The sequence below is a fragment of the Punica granatum genome, chromosome 5, assembly GCF_007655135.1.
Source record: "Punica granatum isolate Tunisia-2019 chromosome 5, ASM765513v2, whole genome shotgun sequence".
Lineage (NCBI taxonomy): Eukaryota > Viridiplantae > Streptophyta > Magnoliopsida > Myrtales > Lythraceae > Punica > Punica granatum.
The window spans coordinates 3,695,615-3,720,741 of NC_045131.1; the positions used below are offsets into that span (position 1 = coordinate 3,695,615).

Sequence of the window (25,127 nt, forward strand, 5' to 3'; positions counted from 1 at the left end):
TTGTTTATTTAGACATTCACTTATATGATTTTATTATATATATAAAGTTATCTTTTTAACCTTATTTATTATGAGGATACAACTTTATATATATATATATATATATATATAATTTTTCATTAAAATTAAGGCATATTTCTTTGTGGATAATTTTTCAATTTTTCAGAATTTTTTTCTAAAAGTTAGAGAACCACAAAAAATATATTTACTAACATAAAATTAAAATGATTTTTCTAAGAAAAACTCTTTTTTTTAGTTCTCTAATATTCCATTATCAATTCTTTCCTTTTTAAAATTTTTATTTTATGACTTTTCTTTCTTATTTATTAAACATAATTTATTTTCACAAGATTTAAGCCCCAACAGTAAATTAGTGATTTATGTACTATGAACTACGTTATTTTAACTTTAACATATTTCTTTTTTATTTTTCAATGGAGAAATAAATTTAGAAGAGGTGAAGAAAAATACGGATGAAAAGTGATAATTAGTTCTCTAAAAATAAACATACCCTTAATTTTCCACATAAAAAATTTAAATCGAGAGATTTCAATATTAAATTCATTATACGGTGAAATATAATTTTAAAATACACGTCACGAACTTAATTTCATACTATACCATTAAACATGACCGTACAGAAGAAGAAGAAGAAGAAGATGAAGAAGAAGATCTTATCCTGATCTATCCAAAAGATAAATGAATTATTTCAACTTTATCTTTTCAAAATTAAAATGGTTTCCTTTTTTTTTCTTATTCTATAATATATATATATATATATTTATTATTCTAATTTCTTTTTGGTTCATTAACTAATAAGTAAACAAATAAAAAGAAACTTCCTCCTCCTCTTTCATGATTGTATTACCTAACTCGCTAGCTACTAAGAGTATAGTAATAGTTAAAAATATAAAGACAGTTACAATACTTTAAAATTACAAATACAAAACTCAAATGTCATAAATAATGGTATTTCCATTCCCATTCTTAAAAGTTATAACAACATCATCGATGATCTTAATTTTTTTCTAAATGAATTAAACTTATTTAATTGTAATGTAAGTATCAGCGACAACCGGTAAAAGAAAACTGAATATTGCCAAACCATTTACATAAGATTTTTGTTTCATGTCGTGTTTTGACATTGATCCTGATAGTTTCATGTAAAATTAAGAAAGTGATGGCGAAATTAAAGATGCTTTCTTCTGGTTTTTATTAATAATTATTTTAGTAATTTGGGAAATTGACGGGGCTGGCCGGGCAACTCATTTGCCGCTACCAAACGCGCCACCCCCGAGGAGGGAGCGAGTAGGCGAGTTTCCGTATCCGCAGCGCGTGAGGATTCCCCCCCCCCCCCCCCCCCCTCCTCTCATTGGTCAAACGGGTGGGAGCAAAGCTCTATAAATAAACCCAGACTCCTACTCGTTCTTCATCGGCCTCAGCTCACCACCCCACCCCACACTCCTTCACTCTGCTTCGTCTTGTCCCTCTGATCCGCCCTGACCCAACCCCTCTGGTCTCCTCCAACAGGAAGAAGGGTCTTAGAAGGGTTTTGTCAATATTCGAACTTCCCGCTCCTTGACCCTTCCCCCGTCCCCTCTCGCAAACCCTAGAAGCTTCCCTCTACCTCTAGGGTTTGCTGGAGCTCCATCTTTGTTCGTTCTTGCCCTGCTGATTCGAGCTCCGGGTCTTGCCCCTTCGAGTTCGAGAACCAGAGGTAAGGTTCCGAATTTCCCAGCTTGCTTCTCGCGGGTGTTGTTTCCATCTCAGCCGCAGCCTAGGGTTTCACGGGACCGGCCTGGATCTCCTTCTCCGTTTGGTTTCGGACTGGTCTGGACGAAACGGGGGAAGGAAATTAGGGTTTTTTTGTTCTGCCTCCAGTTGCCCTATATGTTCTGTTTCCCACCCACTTGAGCTGAGCTCGAAAAATTGAATCTTCATCCGTCATTTGAAGCTGCTGGCGTGAAGCATTTGGTTTTCTCTGTCATCTTGAGCCGTTACTCTATTGTATTACATGTCATGGGGTGAAGATTGTGACTTTCGCATAATAGCAGACTGATATGAGGTTTCGAATATGAACAATGGAGGTGCAAATACACACCGGGACAATGCACATGCTTCGACGAGAAGACCTGCTGCTGATGACTTCGGGCTCGCTGTCTCAAGGGTTGCGGTGGCTCAGATATGCGAGAGCGTGGGGTTTGAGAGCTTCCGAGACTCGGCGCTTGACTCGCTTGCGGACATTGCGGTTAGGTACCTTCGGGACTTAGGCAGGGCCTCGGGCTTTTATGCTAACTTAGCGGGTAGGACTGAGTGTAATGTGTTTGACATCATTAGGGCGCTAGAGGATTTAGGTAACTTTCAGGGATTTTCTGGTGCAGCCATGGTGAGCAACTGCGTTGCTGGCTCTGGTATAATGAGGGAGATTATGGATTATGCGGAAACGGCTGAAGAGATCCCTTTTGCGCATCCACTGCCCCGGTTTCCAGTAAATAGGGAGCGGAGGTTGATCCCAAGTTTTGACCACATGGGTGAGACTCCGTCCGGGAAACATATTCCTTCTTGGTTGCCTGCTTTGCCCGATCCTCACACTTATAAGCAAACACCCATGTGGAATGAGAGGAAGTCAGACCTCCGAGCAGATAAACTTGAGCAAGCAAGGCAGAGGAGGAAGGCAGAGAGGTCTCTGTTGAACTTGCAGCAAAGGCTGGCAGTTTATGGTTCAGCAGGAGCTTCAACCTCAGGCAATGTCCCTGATGAGAATGTTAAAGGAGCTCAATTTGTTGAAGGAAATCCTTACCTTACCCTGCCTCTGCAAGCAGGGGAGAAAGATGTGTCGCAAATCACTGTGCCTGATGTGCTTTCTGATGGACCAGCAAAGGATAATCATGCTTCCATTCTCGAGACATTTACCCCTGCAATAGAAGCAATGAGGGATCGGTTTTCTGATGATGCCGATGGAGATGGCGATGGTAAGAGCAAGCTCCTTCCGGACAAAAGACCTGCTGTTCAGTTTAAGTTCAAAATGAGCAAGAAGGTTCTGGGTCAGTCCTTGGATTTGGATCTTCGAAACAGAAGTATCGGGAAGCCTGTCGCTGTAACAGTGCGCGAGGAAGAGCGAGATGAGAAGAAGAGAAGAGCTGAGTATATTCTCAGACAATCTATGGAAAACCCACAGGAGCTCACGCAGTTGTAGATTTGTCCCTTGATATCTGGCTTGAATCTTGATGAAGCCCAGCGATTAAATCTGAATATGGTCCCTGTGGTGTTTGAAAGATCGGAGCGTGCTGTTGCACCTGGTGGGCATTAGGAGAGTTTAGTCAGGAAATTCTTGTAATCCTGCTAACCTATTTAGAGGTAAGCGAATATCGCTGTGTTGTGACTTTACTTTCAAACAATTCTTTGAATTGAATTCTTGTTTTTCTCTCCTACTCTGTAATATTTGTCTCCACATCAAAGCTAACGTCTGGAATATTATTCTTGGCTTTCAGTTTAATGTTTCCAATGGCTGCAATAAGCGAATATCTTGACTCACCTTTGTTAGCTTATTATGTCACAGAAAGTGGTCCCTTTAGTTTGACAAATAAGAGCAATAGATGGAAGAAAATGGACAATTAGAATCTAGGGAATTTTATCCTATGATACGCAATCGTTCAATTGCAGACACGACAGCAAGCTTAAAAGGGAAAATGAGAAAATTCACGTAATGACAAACAAAACCTCAGTGCCCAAGCAAGCTTAACTTCTTCATGTGGTTTCTCGTTTCTATTAGTTGCCTCAAGTGTCCAAGATCTATTGGTGTTAGTATCCCTGTTATAAGCAGTTTCTGCTCGTATACCATAATTGATATGAAAGTTTTCTGGACAATTGGTGTGAAAAGGAATGGAATCACCGGATAAAATAAATGCTCATTTTCGGCGATTCCAATTTCCGTGTCATTACCATTCTATAATTTATAGTAAACATGGCCTTTGTGCTGTCACCCCCCTTTGAGCAGAATATGGTTCTTGGTTTTCCTTAGCAAGATCTAGGAGATTTTGCATACCAAATGTTGTATAATACAAAAATAAATGCGGTATCAATCTCAGTAACCTGTATAGGACAAATTCCGGCAAATATGTTTTAAGATGTTGCTGCAGTTTTTATTGCTGCCGCCACTTCCTGAATCGCAGAATAAATTTTCTCTTGCCATTGAAGGTCCCAGATTTTCTTATGGTGATGTAGGTTTATTAGGCATGAACTGTTCCCCTCGTGTCAGGAAAATTTTCATTGTTTCTGTGTATAAAAATTGTGACTTCCTTTCTAGATAGTCCACTATTTATCCATTTGGAAACATGTAACTACCTTGAATCTGCACTGCCAGAGAAAGAATCCGTTTACGGAATCATATACTACCCAGTTCAGGTGGTATTCTCTTCCCAGTTTTATGTTGGATAAACTTATTTCATTCTGGCTTCAATGTCTGTCGAGGACCATATCGGCAGGAGAGATTCACCAGAAAGATGCTTACACACTACTCTACAAACCATCGACTGACAGATTGAGATAGTGAAAATGAAACTACCCAAAACCGTTGATGGACAGATTTTTGAGTCGAGAAAATGAAAACCACCCAATAGCTTTTCAAAGCTAAATTGATCATTCCACATATGTTCTAGCATAGCATAGTTTGACAATTTCTAAACCCCGCAACGCCATTAACAAAACAGTAAAAAGAAAAAAAAATCCACGTTTTGCAATATTTTTTCTTGTAGCCTGCAAGTTTTGTCCCTTCCCTTCCGCTTACATTCAGGTTATGCATTTCTTGTTGCGTTGGTTATGCAATTTCTTGCAGGAAATTGGGGTGACCTGCGCGAGTTTCAAAATGGTTTATCTGTTCATGGTAGTAGATGATGCACATACTCTATGAGACCTTGTGGTAGTAGGTCTTGGCTCTAGAGTCCTTCAGAACGTAGTCTCTATGTACATGGCACATGCTAGAGGGTTTTTCTGGGACACTTTTGGAGCCGTCTTTGTACTGTCCAATGTCAGCTGAGACGCAGGACAAGGAAGGCATATCATACCCTTCTCTAGTTTATTCTTCTGATCTACCCATTGGTTTGAGCATCCTGAATTTTGGAAATTTGTTTCAAATGTCAGCTAAAATACTTGAGCTTCCTCAAAGTAACCGTATGCAGCATTGAATGATCAAGTCCAGTTCGCTATCTTCTTGTGCTAGAGCACTTGGCACTATGCAGCTGTAATTCTTTTGTACGAAAAGGTAATTTTATGTGGATTAATTTGGAAATTTAGCGCCTGATTGTCATATGAGATTCAGCCTTTCTTGCTTTGTTTCCATGTGGTGATTGATTGAGAAAAAAGTAAAGGATACTGATCCTGTTTTTAGTTTTACCCAAAACGTTTTACTCCTATAAGATAGTAGGATTCCGAAGTACAGAGTATGCTCACAACTCCATGGCTGTCCAAACAGAAATTCCATGCGGGAAGGGGCTAATGTGAATGCTGCATCACTTGGATTTTGTAAGACCGCTTTCATTAACTAATCTTTATTTAGGCTTCCTTCGTAGGATTTTCTGGAGCTCACTTGCTTCGCATGGGATGATAAGCACGCCCGTCTGATCGAAGCCGAACTCCCGTTCCGCCTTATCAAGCAACTCCAGGAACTTTGGGTGCGTTAGATATCTCAGCCCAATGACGAACTTCTCGGGCTTGCGATTTCCCAATGCAACCACGGAGAATTGTCCACTTCTCACATTTTCTTCCCTTCTACTTGTTCCGATTAAGCAGTTGCAAGTTCGTGTAGTCCGCCTTAGCAGCAGGAGGAGGAAGCCTTTGTGGAGCTGCTTCACAGCTGCATAGTCCATCTTAGGAGCTGAAGGAGGAAGCTTTCCTGGAGCTGCTTCACTGGGTGATCGAGCTCGAGGAGGGACATGCATTTCCTCCGCCTTATTGCAGATCTAGTGACTCGAATTTGTTGCGAATTTGAGCAGAAGTGCATCTTTGGTTACTACTCTCAAGTGAATACTGTGGGGATCAATCGAGTCCAAGTTTGGTATTTATACGGGTTCTGGATATGAGTATTGAATGTGGCATATCTCCTCCTGATAGTTGTCAAGACTTGTCCAGTCCCTTTTAAGGCGCCAACTTGGTCCCTTTAGAAACACACGTGAGGCAGGGGAATGGTTCTCAAAAGAGTATGGAAGAAAAAAAAAGAACTGGAAGATATTGCCCAAATAAGAAGAAAATATGGATAAATCTTCAGAGCAGGTGCATTTAGAAGAAAAGGATCCAATTGTATATCTTGTTTCCTCTGAATGCCATATCCGATTGTCCTGTCATCTACGATCACTTGCGATCTGTTGTTGGATAATTCCCTCGAATTTCAGGGGATTGAACGTGGAGTTATGCAGCTCAAAGTACAGAGTGTTGGGACTTTATGAGGGCATATAGGCCACAGAAATTGACTGCTGATCAAGGGAATGTTTGCCGTGGAGATACTACAACCTCGGAAAGTTTCCAGCTCTTTATTGTCTGCAAAGTCCTAAGGTGTATTTTGAGGATAAATGCTTGCGCCTGTGTGGTTTGTACATCCTTATCATAATAATCCATTGCCCAATAATTGTCTCTTCCTTGTGTGACCTCACATCACTCCAGTGAACAGTCCCATCGAGCTGAGAATTGCGGTGAGAAAATGTTCCGCACTGATGAGTCGACATCGGAACTTTGGGTATCAGCTGTGTCTTCTTGGTGGTGAGATTGTTCAGCATTGTCTGGAGGTGAGTCGTCAAAGTATATGTGCACGTTTTATGATCGAGCCATTCAGTACAATGAAACAAATGCAAATTGAACCATCAAATGATTCCCACTCCTATCCCCGTACGATTGCATCGTTGCAGGTTATTTGAGTTTGAATATAAGTGGCATTTGCATTACAGCAGACAGATAAAAGGCATGGATGTTAACGTGACTAATAAAATGGAAAACAGCTTGGCCACCCAGTCACCACCTCGAGAGCAAATGATTGTCAAAAAATAAAGGGAGAAAAGGCCCCAATTAGCTGTCACCAAAGACGATATCCCAAATTGAATTTGCCAAGAACATAGCTTAAAATTTCCCTGCTTGTTTAAGAGGAAAAACTTGCAGATGCAGGCTCATTAGCCAACTGCGGGAAAACCTGAAGATCTTCAGAGCCAATGTAAACAAAATCATCCGAGTGTTTCTCAACACTGCATTCAAATGAAGAATTTCAACTTCCATAAAAATTCATTATCCAATATATCTCGCTGGAAGACTGTTTAAACAAATTAAGGCGAATAACTCATTGGTACCCTCAAAAATCAAGTATTCATACATCACTTGGAATCATCAAGAACTACAGAAGTCGTAGATGTCCAGACTAGTTCGAGTTCGTCATCACCCAATGCGTTTCAGGAGAAAAGCAGAATTCCATCCTCTATGAGCCTTGGGATTTGTACACAACTATAGGTGAGGCTCAATGTTTCAGCTTCAAATCTACTTGAGAAGGAAAAACTCTGCCGCGGTGATTGAATATCATGAAATCCAGGTTTTCTGGTAGGGAAACTATCCTGCAAAATAGAGAGGGAACAACTTGCAGCGTTAACATTTATTTAGTCACTGAATATCAAAATGAGAGCTGGGTCTCCTACTGGATGAAGGAAAAGAAACAAAAGGAGAACGTCAAAATGAATGAAGTTCTGAACTTCTTTCTCTTATCAATGATCATCTTCTTATATTTCATACCAAACCAACAACTGTATCAATTTCTACTCCTCCAAATTCATGTATCTTCAACTTTTGCTCAATTAGCATGAGTAACAAATAGACAAGATAATCAATTTCCTCATAGGTGTATAGAACAGGTTGGACTCAGACAGGTTAAATTAGTAGATGAGGAAAGAAAATTATACACGTCTAATAACTGCTCCAATCTCATGGAGAAAACATAGAAACCACAGGGTTGAGACTGCTGTCATATCTATGCTCAGAATTCAAGTTGGTGCATCGAGATCTTCTTATAAAAAGTCAACTAGCGAATAATCAATATAAACACGGACACTCAAGCATCAATGAACTTTATAACTAGAACTTTATATCTAAATCTCTTTTTTTAATTCGTCAAAGACTAGAACGTGAGCACACTCATTTGCAACTTCACTGAAGGGCCTCAACTGTTTCAGGCAAACTACTACTTCCACAACATGAAGAGGTTCCAAGTAAAAGCATATAGCATTTTCTCATGCAGTTCACTGAATCGGGCACCATTGCAAATGCAGCAGGCGTTGAACCAGATAAGACTGAAAAGAACAAAGACCCTCCATAGAGGGATGATACCTGCCTTTCCAAATAAGGTTATCAAAAAGCCTGCACCTTTCAACCCCTACAACTTAATACCTAAGTTAGACCTCTACTACAGGAGCTTCGTTTGAGTGCCTCCTTTTACTTGTTAATTAGCACATTCATACAGAATAACTCCATAAAATTCCTAGTTTTTCTAATAAATTCTCCCTTGTGCATACCTAAAGCTTTCACATTATCAGTTTATGCCCAATGTGCAGCTCAAGAGTCTGATTGCCTAAATCAGAAGCTACATTATATTGCAATTCATAATTCGAAAAATCTTCAATGCACAACTAACAAAGATGCCTCCTTTCAAAACTATAATGAAATATCAAAGGTACCTATTCTCTTCAGAATCGGGATGGATCGACAGGAACTTTCCGGGCACAGTAAGAGCTGCCCACATGCACAATACTAGCCCTATCACCAATTCACCAACCACCTGCAATTATTGCCAAAAAAATGAAAATTAAAGCTTTATAGAAGAACCAAAATGCACGTCAAAACCCGAAAACCAGATTAACGCAAGATGGGATCCGTACAGTAATTGGAGGCCCAGAGAACTCCTCCTCCATGATCTTGAGCAATCCCCTGTCTGAAAACAAATAAAGGATCAATCTTTCGGAACCGTGCCTGAGCTCGGGACACGAAGATGTTCCGGGGAGTTAGGGCTTACACTGGATGGTAGAATAAGCGGCATGAAAGAGGATTAGGACTCCGAGAACACCGACTGTGAAGCCGAAACCCATCCTTCGATCCAACTATGCGGGCGGTGACGGAAAGTCCTCAGATTGGTGAGGGAAGCTAGCGGAGATTCGGTACTCCGACCAGAGGCTGAGCTTCTGATTCGCAGTTATTGAGAAGAGAACGAAGACGGACGACGGTAACAATGGAACCGGCTAAGCAGAAAGACTGGTAAAGCGGTTTCACGGATCATGACCCGGATTAAACGGGTCAGGCTATTTTCTACAATTTAGCCCCATAGTTTGGATGCATCTCCATATTCACCGCGTAGTTTGATTTATGTCAATATATTGCCCTCGTCTTCCAAAAAGTCCCGATTTTTAAGCGCCAATTCACGCAGAATATACATGCATATATAACTATTGATAAAAGAAATTAAATTAGCTTATAACAAATCGACATGAATATATGTATTAGAATCCACCCACATTGTACTTGCTTCTCTCTTATATTCGTAAAAATATAATTTTGTTATTTCTATGGTAACTTACCTTCAGGAGATCATGAACTCCCCCCTTTTGAACTACGCTTTCAGACCTATTGAATATTCTTTTTGGCTTTGGTTCTTCTTAGTGGTACTTTCGGCTCATTGTGTTCAATTGAACCAGTTCATATGATTATTGGGTCAAGGAAGAGTTTCGTATATATCCATGACATACTTGCTCTTATAGTCAAACAAGTGGCATGTGAACAAACAAGTTCCATTCAAGAATTGGCGATGATAATATTTGGGATCAAACGAGACGGTTATACAACCTTTAGGATCTAAAATGTGACAATTTAAACTGCAGTGGTGCTTTTAGGACAAAATCAAAACTATGGGGTGCAAATTCTAAGACGAGCCAAATCGCGACAAAACAAGGGTATGATGTCGTATTTACTTGGTGCGGCCCGAACAGCAGAGCAGTGAGTATTGCGGCAATTCAGTTCCTCAAGGGTGCAGGGAAGAAGATAAAGCAGCACACTGCACTGTCCTCTGCGCCATGAACATCAGCCATGAGCGACTTGGAGTGAGCTCCTCGATCATCCATTCATCCTGGTCATATCGATAGAGCAAATGGTGGCAGTTCACCAGAGCGAGAACCATTGAGAAATGACCCAGCTTCTATTGAATTCCGTTCATGGGACTCCGCTCTTCTGTTCTTTCCATCGTCCAGTGAAGATAACGAAGTTTCTTCCCCGAATACCATGCCACCACTTTGGTCATAGGACTGCTTTTCCGAAGGAATGCTTCACCGGGGTCCGGTCGTCTCTGCAAGGTCGTCACTTGCAAAAAGATCAGTGGAATGACGCCCCACCCAGTCTTTCTGTTGCTCCTTTTGCTTGAAGTTTGTCTGATGTTTGAGTTAATTCATGGACAGGTAGTTTTGTTGCTGGAGATGACGCCGTAAATTCAGCTGTAAACAAGGTATTTCTCTTCGGTTTGTTCCCCGATGATGAAATATGAAGCTCAAGTTCCATTTTCACTTGTTGGATTATGCATATGTTTCCCATCGATGCAGTTTACTATTTTCTAAGCGAGTAACCCCTCGAGACCTTGTTTTTCCTCATCAGGCATTAGCTAGTGATGGAGACGAGTCATTGGATGCCTTACCACATGTGCAAACTCTTCGAACATTTCCTAAGGAGGAGCTCCATGGCAAAGTTGTGATGGTGAGGTTTGACTCTACCGTGCTGCTTCAGGAAGATCATGACTGGAGAAGTATATCGTTTTCGAATGCTCTCTTCACCATCAAATATCTACTTGAAGCCAGGGCTAGAGTGATTCTTGTAAGTGACTGGAAGGAGAAAACAGATTCAAGATTTCACGCTCTTGAGTCCACTGCAGGTATTAATGACTTGAAATGGGTTGCTCCTAGGTAGTTTTGGCGACTAAAAGTATTGCTTCAGTTTAATATGAGGCATTGCTTGTGGGTAGTATCTTTAACGAATGATTTTTGCTTTTTGAGTTGAATGTATGAAGAAATCACTGCAAACATATAGGACATCTAAATGTTCTCATTGATGTTGCTGTATAGTTAGTTGGTGCAAGCGGTTACCTACACGCTTGTATATGGACAAAGAGGAATATAACCTTAGGATGTGGGGGGGAGTCTGTTAGAAGAAAGCTATGACTTTCCTGTTACACGAGGTTGTTTTCATATTCATCAATCCGTAATAGAAGATTTCTGCACTGCAGAGTACCTTTCATCTATTCTTAACTGCAAAATAGTGCCGACACGCTGCATTCCTTTCAATATGGAAGGTCTTGAGCAAATGGATGCCCTTCTCTGCGAGAACCTTTCTAAGTTTAGAGGGGAGGTTTCCAATTCATCAGAATTGGCTGAACTACTATCTTCGGGAGTCGACATTTTTGTTAATGACTCCTTCTCCCAGTCTCATAAAATTCTTGCATCAACTGTTGCCATTACGCGCTTTTGCTATGCCTCTTTGGCTGGATTTCACTTTGAGGATAGCCTGTACAATCTGAGGAATGCTTCTGAAACTAGCAAACAACATTACATTGCTATTGTAAGTCCCTGCTGCACCTTCTAAGTAAAAAAAAAAACTCTAGCTCAAGCTTTTAAGATTTGTTTAATCTCTTATCTGTTCTGCTTCCCCCACCAAAAAGATGTCTCGTCAGCACTAACATATCTGATGTAGATTGGAGGGGCTAATCTCTGCGACAAAGCACCTGCCTTACGCTTCTTGGCTTCTATATGTGAAGGTCTGGTCTTTGTTGGCATGATGTCCTTTCAGATTATGCACGCCCTCGGATTGCCTGTTCCTTTAAACTTGGTGGAACAAGGCGCTCGTAAAGAAGCTCTAGATCTGATCCAGGTTGCAAAAGATCGAGGAATACCAATTCTATGTCCAGAAGACTTTTGGTGCATGAATAGTCAGCTACTAGGGCAATTGAAAATATTTCCTGCTCATGGAATTCTAGAAGGTTAGATTGCAAACCTCAAGGGACAGAAACAGTAACTGATCGACCTCTCTGCAGCTGCCATTTTTTAGTGGTTTTGTATTTATTTATTTATTCATTTGTCATGTTTACTTTTGTCCTAAAAGGTTGGTATGCACTTACACTGAGTGTCGTGATAGGAGCATGATAAGTTCAACCTTGAGTGATGGGGGAAAGGGTGAACAAATTATAGACAATATACTTGTGCTGCCAACACGAGATATTTTCACTTATATTTATCTAATTCCCTTTTTTTTAGGTTGGATACCGGTTGATCTAGGGCCCAGATCGCTGGATGAGATAAACACCTTGCTTACAAAATGTAAGGTAGACAATGGAGATTCTCAACGAGCATCATAAGTCTGTTTCTATTAGGTTTCTCATACAAACTCTGATTCTCATCTCTCTATAGCGTAAAAAATAAATTGTGGCAGAGGAGTATTGCGTAAAGCTGCTCTCGTTTTCCTACATTCTTAGGAATTCAATAAACAGAAAAAGATTTCAATATAGCCATCCACTTGCACTTGTTTGTTCCCCCTTAACTTGGCAGTACATACTTTATATGTTACGTGAGATTTCAGGACATACACTTACTAAGGCTAATTTGTAATTAATGCCTGCTAATAATCCTAAATCTTACTGATTTGTACTTTTAGTTCTATGGATGGAGAAAGATTTACATTACCTGCTTGCACTTCCTTTCATCTCGCATTTTATTGAATCTCCCTCATTTCAAGAGTTGCTGAGGTTCTGATTTATTTTGAAAAATTTACAGAAGCTCTTATGGATTGGACCTGTCAAATTCAAGTTGTTCAGTCCATCTACGAATGGGATGTCTGAAATGGCTAGCATGATAAATGAACAATGCGCAGTTGATTGTGACATAACTGTCGTTGGTAGAACAGCATGCAAAGCAATGATGAGAGGGTCAAGCTCAATTGCTTCTCTTCATCTAATTGAGAATGCCTGTGTCTTGTGGGAATTTCTAAAAGGAAGAAAGCTACCCGGTGTCCCGGCCTTAGACCGGGTAAAAATTTCTACATTTTTATGCAATTATTTCTTTGCTGCAAATGGTGATGGTTTTACATGATATGCGAAAGTCCCTTTTCGTACTGTAAGCAGATCCTGGCCTACATGAAACACTGTGGCGGTGTCATTACAAAATGAGTTGTTACACATAAATGAGCTGTTCAGCTCAAATTACCTCATTATTTGTACCCAAGGATCTTGAAAAGTTGAAATTCAGATTTCTGTATGGATGCACTGATATTTGCTAGGAACTTTGTTCTTTCCTTTTCAAGGCAAATATAACAGTTCCTGAGATTCTGCAGGCATATCCATTTGTCATTGATTGGACATCTGTCTACTGCAAACCAGCTCAACCCTTGTTTGTTGATGTTGGAAGTGGTATTTTCCTCAACCAATGTTGCTAATTATAATGCATTACTGCAATTTATTAAATTCTGTAGCATGGTGGGCAATTGAAAGATGACTAATCCAACTCCTCGAATCTAAAGAGGTTTGGTATCTGCTTACTGATAATTCTTTCCAGCTTGCATTACACCTCTCTTTTGTGGAATGTGCCATCACTTTCGCATGGATATCATTTTCAAAGATGCGAGAAAATTCTTGCTTGTCTGAGTGCACATTTCTAAATTCATAGAGCAAGTTCTCTATATTTCTTTATAACTCAAAGAAATTCCAATGAAAAGAATACCTGGATTTGCATACGGTAAGAATACAAAATGATGACATCTTATATAGAATTCCGAGGCACCATTTTACTTTTGTCTTTCACATATAATTACATAGGGATGTATTAGTGCTGCTTCTAAACCTCAATTTAGGAAATCTATTCTGTGCATTTCGGTGCATAGAAAGAGGCAGTTCTGACGCCTGGACTTTCATTAATAGGTAATGGATTATTTCTTCTGGAGATGGGTAAAAGAAGGAAAGATTTAAATTTTCTTGGTTTAGAGATCAATGAGAAGGTAATGTGCTCTATTACCAATTACCAGATTTTTTTCCCTGTTTGCTTCTCTTCTTGTCAACTCAATTATATGTTTGGATGTATAAAATTCTGCAGCTTGTAAAACGATGTTTGCTGTCCCTTCATCAGTCCAGACTGGAGAACAGGTACGTGCTATAACCTGCTTAGATTTGCCTTTTCATTTTATCTTAGTCCGTATTGTACTGATGATTAAAGTGGTACATACATGCAGAACTCATCCATAGAGCTGCAGTTTTGACTTCTGATTCATTATTGAATATTGGCACTCTATAGAGAAATTTCTTTCCCATTTTCTGTACAGAGTAGCACTTTTTGCATTATTTAAGTTTGACATGATTAACAAAAAAAGATGGAACGTAGCCATTTGCTTTTGAGGACAGTTTTAGCTGCCAAAAATGCATTCTTGTTCCAATTACAAAAACGAGGTAGACTGAGGATTGGAACCGACTCTTATTTACTTTGGTCACTAATGTAGCATCATGCATCTCAGATATTTCATGGCAACTAATGCAACATCAACATTTCGCTCAATAGTCTGTACGTATCCTGGAGAAGTAGTCCTTGTTTCAATTCAGGTATGGCGGCATCAATAGTATTTAGATATTTTTTCTAAAGATTTTGTCATTCTGATGAGATGATTCTTACAGTGGCATCATTTTATCCTTCTCATAAGCTATCAAGTTCAGCTATAAGTATTTTCACATTACTCAGGACTTCCTTCTGTTGCATTTTTTCAGTGTCCAAATCCTGATTTCAACAAGCCAGAACATAGATGGAGGATGGTCCAAAGATCATTAGTCGAAGCAATTGCCGACCTTCTTGCATCCAATGGAAAGGTGAATCAAGCACCTCCACAGCTTATCCTTTTAATATCCTGTATCCAATATGTGGGGCTATTACCTAGTCCAATTTGAGAATTCCAAATTAAATTAAAAAAAAATGTGGATAGAGAAGCTTTCCGGTTGAGTCACACCCATGTCTTGTTGCCTGCCCCATGTTGATTGATATGGAATGCACTGGAATTAAGCTTTGCAATTAATTCAGCCCTAAAGGTCTCTCTAGTTCCATAAAAAGCAAACAAGGGATCTTCTTAGTTCCAGTCTTTTGCTAGAACCATTGCGTACGTATCTGATTCTGGCCTGTGATTTGTCGAATGTTCTTTACATGAAGATAATACATTAAGTTTCAACGGCGAATAAATTCCCCTTTCCTCTTATAGGTTAGGCTACAACTCTTAGCTGTGTTCCTGCTGTACTCCAGGTCTTTCTACAATCAGATGTAGAAGCAGTGGCAGTGAGGATGAAAGAGCAGTTTCTGAGATATGGCAGGGGAAAGCTTGTTCTTGTATCGAATCTGGATGACATCGAAATCAACGGAAGATATTGGCTCCGGGAGAATCCTTTTGGAGTTCGGTCAGATTGGGAGCAGCACGTTCTCGACCGTGGGGCCCCTATGTACAGACTGATGCTCACAAAATCAAGCAGCGGAGAATGAACTGAAATCTGTTGAAGTCTTCAGAAGGTGTCTTGACTTGAAAATTGGAGCCAGTGATTGCATCTCAGATTCTCAGAGGCACTTCACGCGGGGCTTGAAATAAGATGCAGCCAGCTCAATGAGAAAATATAGCAAAACCTGCTACGTCAATTGCAACTTAAAGCCTGAAATCGAGGATGCTTGCGTCAACCTACTCTTGGAGCCCATCGGTGATGCTAAAGGAGGTCATTTCGAAGGCTGTGATTTCAAAATATGGAAATCTTATTTGGTTCGAGCAGACCAGAAGGCCTCAAGGAGGGAAAGTACTTTTCGCTTTGACTGGAATCTTGGAAGAGGAAGCCAATGAAGCTTACAGATTCCTGCCCCATCATATATCTTCTGTTTGTGTTATGTACTGTCATCATATTCATTTGTTCGTCCTAATATGGCTGAACCGACAATCGAATGCTTCGACCTGTGCAAATGTTTGTTCGCGTGAGAGGTTCCGAAGCTGCTGTTCAGCAATGGAGTTTTAGTTCCATTGACGTTGCTTCCAAGTTTTGGTCTTTGGCATATATCTTCATTTTTCTAAATATATATTCTATACTGTTTTTGTATTCTGGGCATTCTGCAATATAAAAAAAATGGACATTTCCCATTCTGCCCCTTCTCGTTTTATCCTTCTCCACGATTTGGCTCTTTCCACTGAAATCAACCAAGGTCGGTTTTTCAGGCAATTTCAGATCCGCCATTGTTGCAGAAGTTGAAGAGCATAATATCCGCCAATTCAAGCAATTCCATCAAAAATATAAATAAATTACAGAACATCATTAAAAAAAAAAAAAGGAAGTTGCTCTGTTAAGCAAACTCTGTCGGTTCCCCAAAAAAAAAAAATTCTGTCGGACCGACCAGAATTCATCTCATCCTTGCACACAAAATCCAAATTGCCCGTTGTTTTTCCTTACTTTTTCAACCCCAAAAAAAGGAAATTTTTATCACCAATATGCCCTTCAATTTTAATTTCCCAATTTTCCCCCAAAAGTAAAAATTCTTTTGCTTTTCCATCTCTTCTCACCATCATCATCACCATCATCATCACCATCATCGTCGTCATCATCATCAACCTACTGTACCGCTCGTCGGAGGATTCCCTCCGGTTCCCCTCTGCTGTGTTTGCGGCAGGTTGAAGAAAATTCGATCTTGTTTGCGGTGCTTCGAGGTTTTCTCGCTCCTTTGACTTCTGCAGAAATCAGGTATTTTCACATCATCTGTTGAACTGCTGGTCTCGATTTGATTGTTGGGGTTGACTTCTTGTGCTAATCGCTTGCAGTTCGAAACCCTAACTCATGCTTTTCTAGTCATTTTCTCGATTTCTTCGCAATTTGTTAGAGTTTGAGAAGTTAATTTCTTCGCAATTTGGTAGAGTTTGGGAAGTTGCTTTGCCCGATTAATCGGTAGGATTCTGCTGAGGGTGATGTCTAGTCAATTTTCGAGTGGGGTAAGACTCGTTTAGACCAATTGTTGTTTCTTGATCTGAATCTAAATTGCAGCTATTATGCCACACGGTGCAGGCTCCCATGATATCCAAAAAGATTATGAAATAGCCAAACTGTAACATCAGTATTGATTTAATTACGCGTGTTGATCGAATTCCATTGAATCTGATGTAGGATGCAGCTCGATTCTTTCAGCTCTGCCTGATGTTATTTCATGATATTTTGGTTCTTGTAACAGGGTTGCCTGTTTTGGAGTAGTATGTGTTGAACGTTGATGACCAGCATGAAACTCGAATCTTGGAGCTGAAAAGCATGAGCATTGAATCTTCTCCCACAGGGATGAGCATGCAGATAGAACAACAGGATTCCTCAGTCCATGGGGCAGACCTTCAACCTGAGGGTGCTTTGACTTCTGATGGAAATGCGAGTGCACCTGCTTTGTCCTCTGACGATGTTGTGCAGCAACCTGGTATGATGTTTTGATATCATAGGATATTCTAGAAATTTCTTTGTAGAATAGGAGCTAGTGGAAAGGGGGAAGATGAGCTTTCTGTTTCTGTCTCTATTACTTATGCAGCTAAAAGACCAACTCGTCAATGGGCTGCTTGGACTCGTGAAGAGGAGGAAAGTTTCTTCACTGCGCTAAGACAAGTTGGCAAGGCAATTTACTAGTCCCGAGATCTTGATTGAATATCGCGAGTTATTTTTCACTTAAACTGATTATATTTTCTGTGCAGAATTTTGAGAAGATCACTTGCCGTGTCCAAAGTAAAAACAAGGATCAGGTTATTTGCTCGGAAGTTATAGTTATTGTGATATTCATCCATCGATTTGAAGGTTGCATCAGTTTGATGACTTTCTTTTTTTGGTGATTTGCAGGTCAGACATTATTATTATCGCCTTGTGAGGAGAATGAACAAACTACTAGGTCCTAGATTATGTCTCGATGCAAAAAACTCAAAAGACACTAATGCTGCAATGCTTAAATGGTAAGCATCTGTCTCTCCGTTAGATTTGCGATATGAGTTGTTAGATGTGTAGGTTCAATTCAAGTAGACAAGAGGCTGGCCTAGCACTCATCCCGATCAGAAGTTGCTGATTGCCCGATTCTTGCATATCCCATTAGTTGAAATCTAGGTGTCTGAATTTTAATTGCATTTTCTGTACTTTATTAGCTTCATTCTACAATTTTCCATGTGTGATTCTGTAAGTTCTTCTTTTAAGTATTTTATTCCCTCGATATACTGCATGGTAATAGTAGATTAATTGTTCCTAATGTTCTGAGAATAAAATAGACTCATCAATGTAAGACAATTTATTGTTTCTGCAGGTGGTCCCTTCTTGAGAAATATAGCTTCAAAGCCTCAAAACTTCACTTGAAGCCTCGAAGGTTTAAGATATTTGTAGAAGCTTTGGTAAGTAACCTAGTGGCATTGTTTTGGTAGTAATAAAAGAAAACATTTTTTTTTCTTGATATCTTTATTTCTTTTGAATGTTCTTGAGTTAACGCCTCATAAATTCACTATGTTTTTCCATAATTGAGATTTCAAGAAACTTTTGAAAAGTTAATAAATTTTAAATGAGTCATTTTTATGTGGAAAAAACCCAATCTGGTCCAATTAAGCAGGTCCATGCAATTCTTGCTAAGTTTGCTGAAAGCCTGAAATACATTTGGAAGTAATTGAATCATCAGTACAAATTAATGTTAATTAAAAATTCATTTAATCTTCTGTCAGACTTCTAAAATGTGAGTTTAGCACCTTCAAATCTAGGCAAAATTAAAGAAACTTTGATAGTCCACTGATTGAACACCCTAGAAGCTTCCCAAAGTTTTAGGTGAAGGGTGCACTTTTAGTTTAATGAAATACAGTTCTTGTAGCTTCCTTTTTGTATATGCTTGTCTGATTGATGCGCTTTTTTCCCATGAAGGAACATCAACTTTTGAAGGAGCGCAAAAAGAGTGTGAGGAAGCGTTCTCAGGGGGAAAATTCATCTCCCTCTCCATGCACTCTTTCGAGTCAGAGCAGACCTTCTGCTCATGATAGCCAGAGTGTAAAAATGGTTCTTGTTGACAGTCAAAACATTCAGAAATTAGGTCCTGGAAAGCCTTCGTTCAAGCGCAACGTAAGCTTAGGGACTACCCGTAGTAACAGCAAAGGAGAATCAACTTCTTTAAAACAACCGAGACGACGACGGAAACCTGGTACATCTTAAATGCATGCTCCCCATTATTAGATTAGCTCTTTTATGCTTTTCTTTTACGTTGTAGATTATAATTCGTCATGCTAATTTCGAACATCATTTTTACTGGAAGAAGTTAAGTTTATTTCCATTTTTTCTCCTTTAATTCTGCTTTGCGCGATGTCGACCTCGTTGGCTTCTTATACCTTCTAGAAATTCCATAAGTTAAAAATTGCGGTTACCTGGAATTTGCACATTATTTCCATATTTTGGGGCACCACAAATTTTTATTCCATCAGAAAGTTATGTTCATTAACTCTACCAAGTATGATTAGGAATGTTCCACTAATTTAGAAATGAGTGTGCGTATAAATTTCTGCTTGTGCTTGTGCTGTGATTGGCAGATACGAACAAGTGATGTCTTATCATATTTTTTATCACCTCAAATTCATGTTTCCTCTTTAATTCTTGCAACAATAGATAGATTGTCTATTACACCTTTTAATTTTTGGCAACGCAGATAGATCTAGCTTAACTCTCACCTCAACAGTGTCTGACATAAGATTTTGACTTATCATTGATTTTCTGTTTAATTAGGCGTTATCTCGCCCAGCTCATATAAAAAGTGGGAAAAGGCTGCAATAGCTGGGGTTTCTTTGGTTGCTGATGCTGCCGAGCATGTTGAGCGTACTGCTGCTGATGCTGCGGAGCATGTCCAGATTACTGCTGATGCTGCACGGCGTGTCAAGGCTACTGCCACTGTTGAGCATGTCAAGCCCTCTGTTGCTGATGCTGCAGAGCATGTCAAGCCCACTGATGCTGATGCTGCAGAGCATCTCAAGTGCACTGCTACTGATGCTGCACAGCATGTCAAGGGCAGTGCTGCTGATAAAGACATTAGACCTGACCAAAGTATTCCAGGTGAACTATTAATTGATATACTTGTTGCTATAGGTTGCTCAGAATTTTCATGTTATGGATCTTTGATATTCCTTATTTTTATTGGCAGGAAAAGGGGGTTCAGATCCTGCTCGTGGAGTGCCTCCCATTTCACAGAATCATCTCATGGGAGGTACAAAACTCAAGCTTCAGCTGTTCCCAATTGATGATGGCACACGAAGAGCCTTGGAAATGGTTAGACTAACTTTAATTCTTATCAACTATTTAACAGTTGATCTGTGCTGAGAAAAAGTAAGAAAAACTCTTTTGTCTTTTATTATATTCTAATAGGATAAACACAATCCGCACCTAGAGCTCACCCTTAGCACCCGAAAGAAGATATCTTCAGTTCTCGAACATCTGAATCGCAAGTGGGGTAGTTCAAGCGTGGCACATGGAGAGCTAATGCTCTTTCCTTATGGTGTTCAACGAGAGAACCTCCTGGGCTGTACAAAGTGGACTCAAGACTCCATTTGTAGTGCTGCCGATGTATATGCAATGATTGGAAACCCTGCAGTTTTCCGATTGTGGTATCCTTTTTTCCCCAAATACATGTTAGCATAATTTTATATGGTTGGCCTGTTCTAGCTCTTGGAGCTAACGATACACCCACTTGAAGGTACGGTTGGTTTACAAATACGGGAGCACCTGTGGGGCAATGCTGCTTTCCTGGGGATTTGACACGCCGTTCACCAGTCGCTAATAGTTGTCCCGAGAAGGTTGGAGATGTACAAAGGGATCAGCTACTTCTTTCCGCTAGAAACCATGATGGGCTGAGTGGACCTAACGATACACGGGAGCAAATAAATTGTGCTGCTGAAACTGCTGCTATGCCATGCAGTGTGAAGCAGACTGGGGATGAGAACTTGAAGCACAATGACGAGGTTATTTCCTGTCTCGTTCGCATGCTTTGAGTTTTTCCGTCACTTTTGGTTCTACATGATTCTTTCAGGAGTAGAAGCCTTAGTAATTTTTAATGACCATTTGGTTCTGGAAATCTGCTCCCAGTTTTCCGAACTTCCAACACTGCCTTTGAAAAATTAGTATTTACAGTTTCTTGTGTATAGTTCAGCTGACCTTTTCTAATTGGAACAGGACGACCACAGAACTGCCAATACTGCTGCACTCTCAGCCGGGGAATGGGCTGATAGTCTTACTAACATAAGCATTGGTGATTTGCTTTCGGAAGTTGCTCACAGTGAGGAAGTTAACTGTGCGGAGACTTCTGCTGCGAAAGCTCCTCAATGTGCGCAGCAATTCTTTATTAGCTGCGACTCATTTGACGCAGCGGTAGCTGCCCATATGTCAAAATATCAGGACAAGGGGGCATTTCAGTCAACCTTCTCATCCCACATATCGTCTTCTATATGGGATGCTGAGGAAACCTGTGATGCCTTCTTGTTCAGGAAGACTGCTACTGCATGTGAGGAGGACCCTTGTGGGAATAAATCCGTAGGAGCCACTGAAGCGACAGGGAGAACGATTCCTGCAGGCTCAGATGGATTCGTTGAGGTAGTTACATCTTCTACATAAAGTCTTTCCAGAATGACATGCTTGTGAATTGCCTTTGATCAATGTATGTTTGGCTTGCAGGAGTCGCCTGAAGTAAAAATGGCTGCAAAGGATCCTGATGGTGATGGCCCTGTCGAGGATTATCTGTCTGATGATCAAATGATCATGGAGAACTCGACCCCGGATTTTTCAGAATTAACTGATATATATTGGGTATTGGTTGCAATCCTTCATACCTTGTCTATGGCATTGTATGACCTTCCGTACCATTTTGTCCAGCTGCAAGTTGTGCTTGGCATATAACTTGTGCACCTTCGTGGATTCAACTATTAGTAAAATCAATTAGTAAACACTATATCATGGATACAAAACCTAAGCTTCTATGAACTCCCGTGTTTATTAATTATGCCTCAGGATCTTAATAAATACCCGCCTCTTGAAGAAACAGGGATCTGCTTTTTAGTGTTCTTTCTTATATTTCTGGCAATTCTTGTGGATTACTGACTTGACTTGTTTCTTTGCATCACAGCCTGAATCCCTGGGACCGTTAGATTTGGATATACCAGCTCCGAACTACGGCAGTGAAGATCTGATCTTAAGTGACAGCCTGAGCTGCTTGAACCGCCTAATAGCAAGTAGTCTCGACGCATTCCAAAACTGCTCGTTCTTCGGGGTCGACAAGAAGGAACCGGAGCCAACAACCATGGAAGGCCGGGAGACCGCCCCCTTCAGGATAAGTAGTGGAGTTTAGGCTTGAGGGGGAAGTGTCCACAATGCGGACTAATCAACTTGCTGTTTGGCTTGACAGTAGAGGCTTCTGAGGGCAATGAAGTCGTCCGAGCCCTTCAGAAGCTGCTCTCGATGGTTTCTACAAATATAGATCCGATGTCACTTGTGCAACGCTGTAATCAAATGATCGTCGCCCTTTCTGTATATGCACATCTCACAATCAATATAAACAGTTTTTTGTTGTGTATGTTGATCTGTTGTTATATTACACATATTATGGGAGCTATAGGTACATCCTATCAGAAGCTGGACTCGATGGGCTATAGCGCGGCCCATGGGCCCCTGCCCGTCGAACTGATATACTATCCCCGATGGGCCCATTCTCTTTTAAGGATAGGTACGGCCCATTCTCTCAATTGCTATGGGAATAGGCTCATCAATCAAAAGGTTTGACTAATCTACATTAGCAAATCGATATTGAGGCGGAACTACACCAGATCCGGATTTACTAATTCGGACTCGAGTAGGAACAAAACGAATTAATTGTGACTCCGAGAGAATCGGGTCGGATGTGAGCCCAACCGAACGTGCAGTGAGGTTGCAATTTTCAAGAAGTTACTATCGCTTGCTTAGATTAGGGTTCAGGGATAAATTAAAAACACAGAAAAGGTTGAAGAAAGGAATGGAACTAATACTTTTACCTCTTTTTTAAATAAAATAAAAATCTGGACCAATGTTATTTGTTTAAAAAAAACAAGGGAAAACTACCCTTTCCCCCCTAAACTATTGGTGCGGAGCTCGTTTGCCCCCTGAACTATTTTTTGGGCACATTGACCCCCTAAACAACGGCTTGGGGAAAAAAATGTACCTCCTTACGTTACACAAAATCTGTCATATTTGACGGAGAAAGCATGTGCATTGCACTTGCATAATATGAAAAATTAAAAAAAAAAATGGAATTTACAAAGAAGAAAAAAAGAAAGAGAGTCGGTTGGTCATCCTTTCTGACTACAGGCACCCCTTGCCTCCAGCTGCCTTGCATGTCGGCGAGGTCGTTGATTTTTTTCTTGAAAAATAAAGAGACCATAGTCACCGTACTGATATTGCGAGAGTGTTCGGAGAGAGAGAGTGACTGAGAGATAGAGATCAGAGTGTTGGGGGAGGGGTGGCGTCGGCGACTAGAAAACACTGGTCCTTGCGAGGTCGCCGTAAATGGGTCGCTTCGGGCACTATCCTCCCTGCAAGGTCCTCAATTGTCGCCGCGCAACCTTGCTGGCGTGCAAGGGAGCAGGAGGGAGGGGGTGCCTGTAGTAGGAAGGGATGACCACTTGACTTTCTATCTTTTCTCTTCTTCTTCTTTATTTTTTTGTAATTTTCAATTTTTTTTTTATTTTTTTATTGTGCATATGCTTTCTCCATCAAATATGATAGACTGTGTAATGGAAGGGGGTACATTTTCCCCAAGCCGTTGTTAAGGGGGTCAATGTGCCCAAAAAATAGTTGAGGGTGCAAACGACCCTCGGACCACTAGCTTAAGGGGAAAAGATAGTTTTCCCAAAAAATAATCCTTTTCTTAGGTTTCCCCCCCAATTTTTTCTCTAATGATGTCAAGTTCTAGTATCTTCTCTTTTGTTCTTGAATGAATTTGACACGAGAGATGTGAAAAGAAATATTTCTTGATTCAGTGCCACTCATGGAATCAAATTCAAATTGTAAACGACAATCCATGGCCACATCCTTTACTGGATTCATTCTATTGTAAATAAATAAATGGGTTATTACCCAAAAAAACGCAATATTTACAAAATAATATAAAAAATACACGACTTTTACATATTTTCTTAAATATAGCACGTCATTTTGAGAGTAGCGTAGAAATACACGATATTTGCACTTTTTTAAAAATATAGCACGCACAAAAAGACCCAACTTTTAGGCTGCGCATCTAGCATGATTTTCAATTATTTCGTCAGATTGTAACATTAACGGCTAATGTGGAGCTAAAGATGCTACGTGGCACAACATGATTGGTTGAGTAGATCCAACAGGTTTTTATTTAATTACAAAAATAATTAAAAATTTTAAAAGAAAAGAAAAGGGTGGGTGACAAGTAGTAGAAAATAACAGTTTAGTACCTAACTTACACCACAAAGTCTTCCAAAAATAGCTCAAGAACTTAGCATCTCCATCCGAAACAATTGTTCTAGGCATGCCATGTAACCTCACAATCTCCCTAAAGAACAAATCAGCAACATGCGAGGCATCATCCGTTTTGTGACATGGAATAAAGTGTGCCATCTTAGAAAATCTATCCACAACCACAAAAATTGAATCTCTCCCACGTTTAGTCCTAGGTAATCCTAACACAAAGTCCATTGAAATATCAATCCAAGGCTCACTAGGAATTGGTAAAGGAGTATACAAACCGTTAGGCTGCACTCTGGATTTAGCTTGCCTACACGTAATGCATCTACCACAAATTCTCTCAACATCTCTTTTCATATGTGGCCAATAGAAGTGTTCTTGCAAAATAGCTAAAGTCTTTGCTACTCCAAAATGTCCCATTAATCCCCCACCATGTGATTCCTGCACTAATAACTCTCTCAAGGAACAATTTGGCACGCATAACTTATTCTCTCGAAACAGAAAGTCATCATGCCTAAAGAACTTACCACAATGAATTTTCTCACAAGCTCGATATTCCTCACAAAATTCATGGTCATCAGCATATAAATTTTTA

General features: G+C 40.1%; 4 protein-coding genes across 7 annotated transcripts; 3 read left to right on the top strand and 1 right to left on the bottom strand.

Moving 5' to 3' along the window:
* The first annotated feature begins 1,416 nt into the window (after nucleotides 1-1,416).
* On the top strand, nucleotides 1,417-3,496 carry LOC116207753 (transcription initiation factor TFIID subunit 8). The gene has a single exon (XM_031540839.1). The coding sequence runs from the start codon at nucleotides 2,075-2,077 to the stop codon at nucleotides 3,194-3,196; it is 1,122 nt and encodes a 373-aa protein (XP_031396699.1). The 5' UTR covers nucleotides 1,417-2,074; the 3' UTR covers nucleotides 3,197-3,496.
* A 3,735-nt stretch (nucleotides 3,497-7,231) lies between these two features.
* On the bottom strand, nucleotides 7,232-9,254 carry LOC116207754 (membrane magnesium transporter). Its single transcript, XM_031540840.1, has 4 exons — nucleotides 9,035-9,254; nucleotides 8,901-8,953; nucleotides 8,700-8,800; nucleotides 7,232-7,586 (listed from the first exon to the last, which is right to left on the bottom strand). Exons 1-4 carry the CDS (start codon nucleotides 9,105-9,107, stop codon nucleotides 7,493-7,495), a joined length of 321 nt encoding a protein of 106 aa, XP_031396700.1. The 5' UTR covers nucleotides 9,108-9,254; the 3' UTR covers nucleotides 7,232-7,492.
* Nucleotides 9,255-9,995: 741 nt separating this feature from the next.
* LOC116207206 (phosphoglycerate kinase-like) lies at nucleotides 9,996-16,191 on the top strand. Of its 3 annotated transcripts, none has more exons than XM_031540093.1 (13): nucleotides 9,996-10,361; nucleotides 10,464-10,510; nucleotides 10,657-10,930; nucleotides 11,282-11,613; nucleotides 11,842-12,031; nucleotides 12,306-12,373; nucleotides 12,822-13,073; nucleotides 13,378-13,453; nucleotides 13,961-14,037; nucleotides 14,133-14,182; nucleotides 14,548-14,632; nucleotides 14,795-14,893; nucleotides 15,318-16,191. In XM_031540093.1, the coding sequence occupies exons 1-13, from the start codon at nucleotides 10,196-10,198 to the stop codon at nucleotides 15,549-15,551; spliced, it is 1,950 nt and encodes a 649-aa protein (XP_031395953.1). In that variant the 5' UTR covers nucleotides 9,996-10,195; the 3' UTR covers nucleotides 15,552-16,191. The 3 variants fall into 3 exon arrangements, with proteins under 3 accessions (XP_031395953.1, XP_031395954.1, XP_031395952.1); XM_031540094.1 differs by having other exon boundaries at nucleotides 11,746-12,031; nucleotides 15,277-15,490; XM_031540092.1 differs by having other exon boundaries at nucleotides 9,997-10,361; nucleotides 11,746-12,031.
* A 190-nt stretch (nucleotides 16,192-16,381) lies between these two features.
* On the top strand, nucleotides 16,382-22,634 carry LOC116207204 (TSL-kinase interacting protein 1). 2 transcript variants are annotated; one of them, XM_031540091.1, is made up of 15 exons: nucleotides 16,382-16,783; nucleotides 16,954-17,028; nucleotides 17,265-17,495; nucleotides 17,604-17,686; nucleotides 17,764-17,811; nucleotides 17,906-18,015; nucleotides 18,357-18,441; nucleotides 18,956-19,229; nucleotides 19,805-20,128; nucleotides 20,217-20,341; nucleotides 20,438-20,676; nucleotides 20,766-21,030; nucleotides 21,242-21,658; nucleotides 21,740-21,871; nucleotides 22,188-22,634. In XM_031540091.1, exons 3-15 carry the CDS (start codon nucleotides 17,339-17,341, stop codon nucleotides 22,407-22,409), a joined length of 2,481 nt encoding a protein of 826 aa, XP_031395951.1. In that variant the 5' UTR covers nucleotides 16,382-16,783; nucleotides 16,954-17,028; nucleotides 17,265-17,338; the 3' UTR covers nucleotides 22,410-22,634. The 2 variants fall into 2 exon arrangements, with proteins under 2 accessions (XP_031395951.1, XP_031395950.1); XM_031540090.1 differs by lacking the exon at nucleotides 16,954-17,028 and having other exon boundaries at nucleotides 16,383-16,783.
* The last annotated feature ends 2,493 nt before the right edge of the window (nucleotides 22,635-25,127 follow it).

Bases quoted from the DNA above. Each gene is read 5' to 3' on its own strand.
- LOC116207753 (XM_031540839.1), top strand. From the start codon at position 2,075: ATGAACAATGGAGGTGCAAATACACACCGGGACAATGCACATGCTTCG.
- LOC116207754 (XM_031540840.1), bottom strand. From the start codon at position 9,107: ATGGGTTTCGGCTTCACAGTCGGTGTTCTCGGAGTCCTAATCCTCTTT. The intron at 8,801-8,900 runs GTACGGATCCCA...CAATAATTGCAG, and splicing joins TCTCTGGGCCTCCAATTACT to GTGGTTGGTGAATTGGTGAT. The intron at 7,587-8,699 runs GTACCTTTGATA...TCTATTTTGCAG, and splicing joins CCCGATTCTGAAGAGAATAG to GATAGTTTCCCTACCAGAAA.
- LOC116207204 (XM_031540091.1), top strand. From the start codon at position 17,339: ATGAGCATTGAATCTTCTCCCACAGGGATGAGCATGCAGATAGAACAA. The intron at 17,687-17,763 runs GCAATTTACTAG...TTTTCTGTGCAG, and splicing joins CGCTAAGACAAGTTGGCAAG to AATTTTGAGAAGATCACTTG. The intron at 20,342-20,437 runs GTTAGACTAACT...ATATTCTAATAG, and splicing joins CACGAAGAGCCTTGGAAATG to GATAAACACAATCCGCACCT.
- LOC116207206 (XM_031540092.1), top strand. From the start codon at position 10,196: ATGACCCAGCTTCTATTGAATTCCGTTCATGGGACTCCGCTCTTCTGT. The intron at 12,374-12,821 runs GTAGACAATGGA...AAAAATTTACAG, and splicing joins CCTTGCTTACAAAATGTAAG to AAGCTCTTATGGATTGGACC. The intron at 14,894-15,317 runs GTGAATCAAGCA...GCTGTACTCCAG, and splicing joins TTCTTGCATCCAATGGAAAG to GTCTTTCTACAATCAGATGT.